Source organism: Helobdella robusta (assembly GCF_000326865.2).
Source record: "Helobdella robusta unplaced genomic scaffold HELROscaffold_97, whole genome shotgun sequence".
NCBI classification, from domain to species: domain Eukaryota; kingdom Metazoa; phylum Annelida; class Clitellata; order Rhynchobdellida; family Glossiphoniidae; genus Helobdella; species Helobdella robusta.
Genome location: NW_008705551.1, coordinates 55,966 through 66,762, shown reverse-complemented (window position 1 = coordinate 66,762; position 10,797 = coordinate 55,966). Strand labels below are relative to the sequence as shown.

At 38.3% G+C, this 10,797-nt stretch overlaps 3 protein-coding genes across 3 annotated transcripts; 2 read left to right on the top strand and 1 right to left on the bottom strand.

Moving 5' to 3' along the window:
• Positions 1-1,332: 1,332 nt before the first annotated feature.
• On the top strand, positions 1,333-2,694 carry HELRODRAFT_91254 (hypothetical protein; the record flags this gene model as incomplete). Its single annotated transcript, XM_009033728.1, has 3 exons — positions 1,333-1,582; positions 1,798-1,962; positions 2,192-2,694. 3 exons carry the CDS (start codon positions 1,333-1,335, stop codon positions 2,692-2,694), a joined length of 918 nt encoding a protein of 305 aa, XP_009031976.1.
• Positions 2,695-2,847: 153 nt separating this feature from the next.
• On the bottom strand, positions 2,848-4,977 carry HELRODRAFT_186235 (hypothetical protein). The gene is made up of 6 exons (XM_009033727.1): positions 4,966-4,977; positions 4,748-4,905; positions 4,298-4,599; positions 3,943-4,019; positions 3,583-3,862; positions 2,848-3,380 (listed from the first exon to the last, which is right to left on the bottom strand). The coding sequence occupies exons 3-6, from the start codon at positions 4,578-4,580 to the stop codon at positions 3,040-3,042; spliced, it is 981 nt and encodes a 326-aa protein (XP_009031975.1). The 5' UTR covers positions 4,581-4,599; positions 4,748-4,905; positions 4,966-4,977; the 3' UTR covers positions 2,848-3,039.
• A 1,850-nt stretch (positions 4,978-6,827) lies between these two features.
• On the top strand, positions 6,828-9,581 carry HELRODRAFT_140431 (hypothetical protein; the record flags this gene model as incomplete). Its single annotated transcript, XM_009033726.1, has 7 exons — positions 6,828-7,126; positions 7,256-7,440; positions 7,900-8,041; positions 8,309-8,494; positions 8,726-8,817; positions 8,971-9,154; positions 9,413-9,581. Coding segments are annotated over 7 exons (1,257 nt in total), but the record flags the coding sequence as incomplete, so codon positions are not given.
• Positions 9,582-10,797: the final 1,216 nt, after the last annotated feature.

Here is a 10,797-nt window from a genome sequence, read left to right as displayed (position 1 = left end):
CTGAGGATCCCCTACAAGCTTCTTGCTGTTGCAAAAATTAGTTTATGAACATACATAGACACATACATACATACATACATACATACATACATACATACATACATACATACATACATACATACACACATATATACATACACACATATATATACATACACACACTTGCAGTAGCATCCTTGCTAAACTTGAAGTCTCAAGCGAACAGAACATAAATTGATGAATATATATCGTACACATAAAAACATACATACACACTCACATACACACACAAATACATCACACACACACACACACGCGCGCGCGCACATACCTACACACGGGAATTTTATTAAATCTAATTGGCTCTTAGATGTAACAAACTGTTTCTTCATCACAAGAATTTAGAAGGTTAATTGATAAACCAAAAAAATATTCATCTTCAAACAGTTTTAAAGTCGAAAACACACACACACGCACAAACGTACACGCACAAACGTACACACACACACACAAACACATACACATGTACACACACATACACATACACACTTTCATATACACAACCACAAAAAATCACATTACAAACATACTCCCATAGACCTGAAAACTTTCGTGCCTTGATAGTACATTTTACATAAATATAATGTTATTTGTTTGACTCTTCTGAAAATAAATTAATTATTAATATAATATAATTATTTATATTTAATAGATGAACGATCTAGCCATCACTGGCTCTAAAGCAATTAGCAGGTAAGCAGGTGTGCATGTTTACACTACAGGTAAATAACCTACGTGTATATGTATGCTATTTACGTGAGAATGTATGTTCGTGTATGTATCTACTTTTAAAGTTGTCAATCTATTGAAGGTATTCATTTTAAACGGAGTTAATTGATCAAAATTTCATCTAATATAATTTTATAATTCAGTTCTCTTGCTCAAGTTTCCCTGTGAAAATAATTAAAGTTAATTCGTGTTTATTTCAATTATTATAAAAAAATAAGCTACTTGTTGATATAAAATATATATAAATAAACAAAGAAAAAAACATTTGAGAACCGACAAGCGTTCATCAGCTTGCTTAATTAAGTTAAGGCATAACAGGTACTGTCTCTTTACTCTATTTTTTATTATAACGAATAAATAATATAGAATAATAATAATAAAGAATAATAATAATAATAATAGTAAATAAATGTAGCAAATTTACCCGACCGAAAAATTTCCATTCATTCCACAACAGACTGACCTGAAGAACAAAAAAGTAATTAATAACAGTGAAAGGTAGAGATGCTGCCACAGAAGAACAACCAAAATCCAGTCAGAGAGGCGCAACCGGCACCCACAGGGATGCTAGCCTGGGCCGGATTTGCTTGTGGATTAATGGCCCTGGCTTCGATTTGCATTTCATTCGCCAGCCCTTACTGGATTCAAACATGGCCGATGTCGGAGAGTCCATTCAAGAACATGGGACTGTGGCACGTCTGCTTCAACAAATACATGCAGTTTAAGGACGACAGCCAGGAGCTGTACAGCGGCTGCTGGTGGGTCTTTGACATGCAGCCCAAGTATTATAAGTTGAGAGAGTGGCTGACACCGCGTAAGTGCAAAGTTTCTCATTTGTGGTTCAAAAATTTTTCACACGCATGTAGTGTTTTAGTTATTAATTTTAGTGTATTTTTCTATAAAGTATGATTTTTCATTAAGATGCGTCCATTTTAATCAATTAGATAATAGAAAAAACTGAACACATGCGCACACACAAACACGCATACGCAAACACACACGCACACAAACACACATAAACGCAAACAGCGTGGTTCATAACGTGCCAAGTTTTGGTAGTCGGCTGTCTACTCATCCTCATCACGACCAGCCTGATTGTGGCCATGATCTTCCTCCACCAGTGCCCTATCATGAACCACGAGTACCTACAAACCTACGGCATGTTCTCGGCCGGCTCTCTTATGATCTTAGTCAGTTAGTGACACTTGTTTTTCGCATTGGATTTCTTGCTGGATTAGTGATAGCTTGAAGGTTATTGAATTGATTAGTGGTGAAATGTGTTAGATGTTTGCCAGAAAAGGCAACCTACAACAAATGACTTCCACCCAATTTCATTGCACCACAAATAATAACAACAACATAATTCAAATAATTACCAAATTATTGAAATCATCCAACTTCACAGCCATGGTCACACTCGTAGTTGCCCTCATATTCGGCATCCAAACGAACGACCGCTACTGGCTACCGAGACCGGACTTGAACTTCCTCTCCTGGGGCTATGGCTTCCTTATAATAACGGGCCTCTTCAGTCTCGCTTCCGGCATACTTCTCTACAAGGAAGCTCAAAAAACGTACGACACGTTGTTGAGAAAGGAGGATGAATACACGAAAGCAGCCCTCGAGATGTCCACCTACCAACTTGAACCCCCATCCAGCCTGCCAGACTACGACTACAGCGCAGGGTATCCTTCTTACCCTGCTCCGCAAGCATCTCAGGCTGCAGGCAAAAGCCAACTATTGATTCAACCTGAAAGTTATCCACAAGTTGATCCTGGTTATGAGCATTCTTACGCTCCCGGTTCTGGAATGAAAGATGCGGACACCAGTTGGCAGGTTCCTCCACCCCCTGCTGCCAAGGGACCTCTGCCTCCTTTCGCTGGGAAGAGTTTTCAACAACTGGATGATGGAGATGATTTCGTTTGACATTTGTGTACATGCTGTGTCTTTTTTGTACTGCGTCGTGGCTGACTGTATGTGTAAATATCATTCCAGTTTTATTAAGTTGCGCTCTCTCAATTTGATGGAAATTTTCGTCGTTATTTTTGTTTTTATCCAATGTCAATAAAAGAATGCTAGAAAGTTTTTGCCACATTTTATTAAAACATTTGAAAATTCATCTTTCTTTCAACAAGTGTAAAATAAATATTTCAAACCACCATCACAACAACAAAAATGAACTGATCTACGCAGAGAGAAACAAACAAACAAACAAACAAACAAACAAACAAACAACGACCCTAAAATATAAATAAAACGAGGAATGAACATTCAAACATATTTCTCAGCAACTTGTCTCTCCAATCTCTGCTTCGTCAGGCCGTCAGCATACTCAAACTGACTGGCGGATCTTTCGTAGTTGGCCATATCTAAGGCTACCTCACAACTCTGTGAGACCACCTCCTCCTCATCATTCAGATAGTTCTTCAGAACATTCTCGCACTTGTCAGTGGCTATGGAACCCAGGGCCTCAGCACACTCGTGCCTCACCATGGCACTTTCGTTTTGATCTTGCAGTCGATTCAGTAGCCCTTCTGTTGCATCGGCATCCTGCATCTGACCAAGAACGTACGCAATTTCATGTCTGAACAGGGCTCCATCGCAGTTTAGAGCTAAGAGAGAGGAAAAAACATAAGATGTGTGAATATCATTTGCATTGAATCAAATCAGTTAAGGCTATTTAGGATATTGTAGACGTTATTTCTCTAATGATTTATACTGTTTTTTGATAAAAAAAAGGTTTTGTAATACAAACAAAATATAAAAATTATATTGAAACAATTAAAATAAAAAGTTAATTTCAAATGTATAAACCTTGAGCCAGGGCCTTGACAGCTTCTGGTCCTCCCTGGTTTCTCAATGCAAACATGGCTCTGTACCTATCAAATAGTGACTGCTTCTCATCTAAAAGTAGGCATTTCAGTTGTTGGACATCCCTGATGACTGCCGGAGGTGCAGGGTCGACTGACATGTAGACGACGTTTGAAGGGTTCGTTGTGGTTTCTGTGCTCTCTTCTTGTGTTTGAGGGTTTTCTGGTGTTCTATTTTTCAACCAATTCAATCGAGCTATCGCTAATTGGCAAGTTTCTGATATCTGAAATTAATTATAAAGTCAATTAAAATATAATTTGTAGTAATAATAAACAAATTATTAAATGAAATACTGAAACAGACCTCTCTGATTGGTGATTCTCTGTGTTTTTCCAGAACATTCAAAACTTCTGAAGAACCAATAGCTCCCAGAGCTTCTCCTTATTGACAAAACATGGTTTAATGGTCTAGTACTATTATATTACATAAAAGTAAAAGGTACAAAGCATAAATTTATTAGTAAAAGTTACTAGCAGATAAACAAAAAATACTTTTAAGTTTGATTTCAGAAATTTTATTACATAAAAATATTAATAATGGAACAATAAAACCACACTTCTTATGAAAAGATAATATAATAATGAAAAAAACATGTTTTGTAAAATAATTAAAAAGTGCATGAGTACTAATAATTAAAAAATAATATAACCAAACAAACCTGCTTCATGCCTCACAATAACTTCTTGACTGCCATCTTCCAGAACGTTTATCAAAGTAGGAATAGCATACTTATCCTGCATCTGCCCCAAACAATAGGCCAACTCGTGTTTCAGCAGAACCGAGGGATCAGAAAAGCACCTAGATATGCTATCAATGGCCGCCTTCCCGCCGAGATTTCGCAGAGTAAAAAGTGCTCTGAACCTTTCCGGCAGAGGTTTCAATCGGTCTTCAAGAGTTTTGCAGATGTTTGTGAGCTGATTGATGGTTATATCTGGAGCCATGCTTCTTTATCGCTTTATTCTATTTTAATATTCGATTGATCAAAAATTTACGAAAATTACGATAAAACAATTAAAATGTCGACAAAATATCTCTAGTGATGATTATAAACGAAATAAAATAAAAAATACAGATTTAAATAAATTAAAAACGACTTAAAGAAATTTACTTTTAAATTTTCAGAGTAGATAAAATTGAAATTTATTGTTGGACAGACTACGTAAGTATTAATGTAAGTATCTATTCATTGAGCAATCATCCAATTTATTGATCAGTAGATCAGTATATTGTAAATCAATCAATCAATCAATCAATCAATCAATCAATCAATCAATCAATCAATCAATCAATCAATCAATCAATCGATCAATCAATCAATCAATCAATTTATCAATCAAACATAAATCCGTTTTTACACATATTCAATTTAAATGTCCTTAAAAGTGATTAATTAATTAATTGAATATAAGCTTTATTAATTTAAAAAAATTTATAATTACATCAAGGTTTGTAAAAATATAAATTTTAAATTTAAATGGATATTTTTTAATTTTTGTAACGCTTAATAGCCTATGCATTCTTGCTGTTTAGTCGTTTAGTTGGTTTCCCTAATTTTTGTCCTATTGTTTTTAAAAACATTGGCCGTTATTTTTGTTTATATTCGTACAATTAAATAATATATATATATATATAATTATATTTATAATATACATTCATATATATATATATATGTTATACATATATATTTTTTCCTATTGTTTGCTTGAATAAATGTAAAAGGGGAATTTTCCTACCAATTCGAATTTTAAAAATGTCATCATTTCATTCTCAATTAGTTATTTAATTCGAATTGTCAAAGACACTTTAAGTTTAATTTTTAAAAATTATTTTAAATTAATTAAATTAAAATGTCGGATTAGTATTAGTTAAGATAGGGAGTAATTCTTGGACAGACAGGTTTGTTATTTATTTAATTAATTTCTTTTCTCTTCCTTGTTTTTGGAATTTTTGAAATTAGTAGATTTTTTTAAACTTTGATTAACTTTTATGATTTTTAATGATGTTCCTTGCTGAATGTTTCATTTTTTATTAGCATCAAGTTATGACTGGCCATTTATTATGTTCTGTAATCTAATCTTTCACTAACAAAAATTGTATCGTAACAGAATGCAGAAAATAGGCAAAATAGGCAAAAAAGAGACACTGGACACAACTTCATCCATAACTTCAGTGTCATCTCGACCGTCAGTCGAACAGCAGGCCTCAGTTCAGAGCCAGAGGTCCACTGGTACAACGTCATCCAACAAGACTGCCAGATGGTTTTCGCTGAGAAGGGTCTTCAACGATATTCATGGCCAGAGGTTGATGAGTCGCAGCAAAAAGAAGCATCAGCAACAGCAGCAGCAGCAAGCTACTGAATTGGAACTGCCCCAGGCCAGTGTTAAGGTTTTGGGATCACCTTCAAACGAGGTTATTTACATATATATTTACACCCACACACACACACACAAACACACGTACACACACATGTATATATATATATATAGATCATGAAAAAGATTTATAAATGCCATTAGATTAGTACAGTGTTTCATCATTTGACATTCAAAAAGTTAATATGAACATTAATGACTTTCTATGTGAATAATGATGACAAAGCATTGGATGATATGAGAATGGTGATGATAATGATGATGATGATGATAGTTTTAATGGATGTTACCCATTCACTCATTCATTAAATAATTCACCCATTTATTTGCTCACTCATTCATTCATTCATTCATTCATTCTTATGTTAGCTACTCATAGTAAATGCAAGAAAATGTGAAGTTGACTTTTATGGTAATCATTATATGATTCAGTTTTCTCTGAATGGAGTACTTAATAACTGCTAATTTTGTGTACAGCACAATGCATTGTAATAATGATATGATACTAATGATATATACGTTCATCTTCTGGAACTCCTTCACAATGTCAATTAAGTTATTAACATTACCATTTAAGGTGATAAGAATTGTATTAATTTTGCTTTAAAAACAAAAACACATATACCTATTTTTAGCTCAGAAATCATTTTCTTTTTATAGCTCAGCCAATCAAAGTCATGGAGGAAAACATCCTTCAACCCAGCAGCAGCAGCAGCAACAACATCAGCTACAACAAATCAGCCATCGACATCTGAAACTCTTGGTAGTAGTGCAAGTGTTACAATAGAGCCACAAACTTCTACAAAACCTGAGAGCCTAATAGAATGTCCCCTCTGCACCCTACCCCAGCCCAAATCTAACTTTCCCCAATTAAGTGCAACCCTCTGTAGTCACAGATCGTGCAGAGATTGCATGAGGCAGTACCTGAGAGTTGAGATAACAGAGTCGAGGATAAACGTCGCCTGCCCCGAATGTTCGGAGCAGCTGCACCCGAACGACATACGGGCCATACTCAACGAAGATGTCCACCTGTATAATAAGTATGAAGAGTTTATGCTTAGGAGGGTGCTTGTGTCGGACCCCGACGCCAGGTGGTGCCCTGCCCCCGACTGCAAGTTTGTCACTTCTTCCCTCACAGATTATTATCTTCACCACCATTATTATTACTGCCGTCGTCATAATTATTACCTAATTATAGCCATAGTTAGTCATAATATTATTGCAATTTTTCCTCGCCCTAACAGCTACGTCGTCATAGCAACGGGCTGTGCCAGCTGTCCCAAACTTTCATGCAGCAGGCCGGGCTGTGGGGCCACTTTCTGCTACCACTGTAAACAATACTGGCACCCGTGCCAGACGTGTGATGATGCGAAGGCCGAGAGATCGTCGAACCTCAGGTCATCCTTCAGTCAGGAATCAACTCCTCACAGTTAGTTCTGGGGTTAGGGTAGAGCCGGATGATTGATTGATTGGTTGGTTGATTGGTTGGTTGGTTGATTAGCTGATTAGTGTTGGTAGGTTGTTGGGTTGATTAAATGGCTGGTTTCCTTGGTAGGGCCAAATTTCTGTGGTTGTCGCCGCATTCATTCGTTCGTACGTTCGTTCGTTCATTTGTTCGTTTGTTTGTTTATTTTCGAATTTATTAATTCATTCATCTATCTATCCATTAATCCATTAGTTGATTAATTAATTTATAGTGTTTTATCGGATTTATTGTATGATTGGTTAGTTATAGCTACTCAAGTTGAATGGTTGCTTGATTGGCTGGCCGATTGATTAACTCATTGATTGGTTGGATGGTTAAAATTGAATACCATCTTGAAATGACGAACTGAAAAAAGCATTTTACAACTTTAAATCAATCATTTTAATTCCATTTCGTTGGCAGATGACATAAAATCGTGCCCAAGATGTCAGGCCTTCATTGTGAAAATGGACGACGGCTCATGCAACCACATGACCTGCGCCATCTGTGGCGCTGAGTTCTGCTGGCTGTGTATGAAGGAAATTTCCGACCTTCATTATTTGAGGTTGCTTGTTTGTTTTGATCATTTCTCGTTTGTCTGCTTACTGCTCGAGTCGAGTGACTGATGATCAAACCATCTGTCTACTAACTAATTTAACAATTTTTTACAATACAATACATCCATACATCAATCGATAATCAGTCTATTTATTAATTATTCATTCATTTATTCTTTCTTTCATTTCATCGTTCAACCAATCAAATTAACCAATCAATCAATCAAACCAACCAACCAATAAAACCAAACCAAACCAACCAACCAATCCAACAGCCCATCTGGTTGTACGTTTTGGGGTAAAAAACCTTGGAGTCGCAAGAAAAAAATTCTCTGGCAGTTGGGAACGCTCGTGGGAGCGCCAGTTGGTATCACCCTGATCGCCGGTATCGCAGTACCCGCCATCATCATCGGCGTACCAATCTGGGTGGGCAAAAGGGTGAGCGCTTGTTTGTTTGGTTGGTTCATTTGTTGGTTGGCTTGCTGATGAGTTGGCTCGTTGGTCGAGAGTTTGCTGGTTTGATTTGATTGGATGGCTGGCTTGTTTGTGGCTGATGTGGTTTTAGTTTTCTTTCTTTTGTATATAATGTTTAAGTATTGTTTTAAAATGTTTTGAATTGTTGTCTTTTTTTGTATTTTCATATTTTTTTTAGTAATTTTGTATTTCATCTTGAAGGTATTTTCGAAGTGTAGTTACATGACGGTTCACAAAAGAAACCTGGCAACCACTGGAGGTGTCCTCTCTTCCATTCTTATATCACCCTTGCTGGCTGCCATTGCTGTTGGTCAGTTTAGTTATTTTCCATCTGATTGGCTGGCTGGTGAAGTTACCTGATATTTGATTGGCTGGCTGGTGAAGTTGTCTATTATTTCATTAGATTAGTCGATTGGTTGTTTATTATGACCTGATGATGGTGACCTCCCATCATGGTTATCAGGGATAGGGGTTCCGATATTGCTGGCCTACGTGTACGGTGTGGTCCCGATCTCGTTGTGTCGCAGTGGTGGCTGTGGCGTGCGAACGACAAACTCCGGCGGTGTCAAGATCGATTTCAATGAAACTGAAGCCAGGACAGATGGCGCTAACTCCAATATTAATAACAGTTCAGTTGTGCTGCTGCTGTTGTTGCTCATTAGTTGTTCGTTCAGTTGTGTTGCTGTTTGCAGTTATTTTGTTTTGTTGATGTTGTTGTTTTGTTTTGTTGATGTTTTTCAAGGGTAAGTGCTACAATTTCAGTCTCTGTCTTCATTTCTGTTTATGTCATAAATGGCACGCACGCACGCACACGGTCCAACTAAAAAATTTAAAACCACATCAGCAACATTCGCCGAGACACGGAGCGTGGTGGAGGGTGCTCACGGAGGCGTGGCCAATCCCAGCATAGGCCCCAGCATTGGAGAGATGTCATTGGTCATGACTAACAGCCTCAGTGCGAGTGGCAGCCATCTTGATAGGGTGGGGGCAATCAGAGAAGATAGCTGCGATAGGGACTCGGCCAGTCACAAAGCCATGGCCGGATCGTGCATAGCTGAAAGTCTGTCTGGGAGTTTGTACACTGGGAATGTCGGGTTTCAAAATAGGTTGTCTATCTGTCTCGTTGTCTAGTCTGATTGTCTGGCCGGTTGTTTGTGCCTTATTTAGTGTTTGCATAACTTTTAAAACTTATTAATACTACGTCAATAGATTAGAAGTTCAAGCGGAAATGACTCAGACGACAACTATGATGATGATGATGTCTAGACAGCAGGATAAGAGGTCTAGTCTGAGCAGCGAGTCTGCAAACTTGAGTCTAGACGCCAAGTCTGTAAATTTTTCTTTCGGTGGCGACAACAGCAGCGTCAAGGTGGTTGACGGTGAAGGGCTGAGGTCCCATTCTTTCAAGTTAGTTTTTTTTTGTTTTAAGTTTGTAGTTGTACTGATGTTGTTGGTGAGAAGGTGAGTAGAGATGATGGTTGGTGCTGTAATTACAATGTCTTTCTATTCATTTGTTAGGATGATCGTTCGTTGTTTGCCCACCAATTATTCAGGGAGACCTCAGCAACCTCGCAGCTTCCATCCACATCAACGACATCAACTCACTCCGACGCTGCATGCCTTTCGTCTCGTAGCAACCGACTGGACGCCAGCAAAGTATCGACCGCCACAGCTGTTGAAGCAAACAAAAACGACGACGTGACGTCATCGTCTGCGTCATCCAATGCTTGCAGTGCAACTACACCACCTACATCCGGTCAGGCGACTGCGAGTTCTGCCTTGAGGTCAAGTTTTCAACGCTACGGATCGCCTCCAACTATGCGTAACGTAACGTTCAAACCGTGTGTGACTGCCTCGAAAGATGTTTTCAACGATTATCGCCAAGGCGTCTCACATAACAACAGCTTAACATCGACAGCCAGCAGCAGCAGCGGCGGCGGCATCCATCATTATCAACACAGCTACGCACACGGCGGTTCTACGGTCGCCGTGCAGCAAGAAATCGCTGCGACTTCGAATAAATACCGCCACTACAATAAGAAGCAGAGCATGAGTGTGGGCGACAGTATCGACGAGGAACGACCCGAACCGGCTAACATATTGACGCTCGATTACTTGAGCGTCCACAGTCTAGCTGCAACTCGACAGGCGGCTGACAATCGCTTGCTACAACAGACACCTCTCGAATGCTGCCCTGGGGGTAGCGACATAGTAGCCATGGTGGCCGCAGAGGAGCTGGCAGAATCGGCGAGGACAGGTTCACCCAAACTCGCTCACAAGCACCACTACG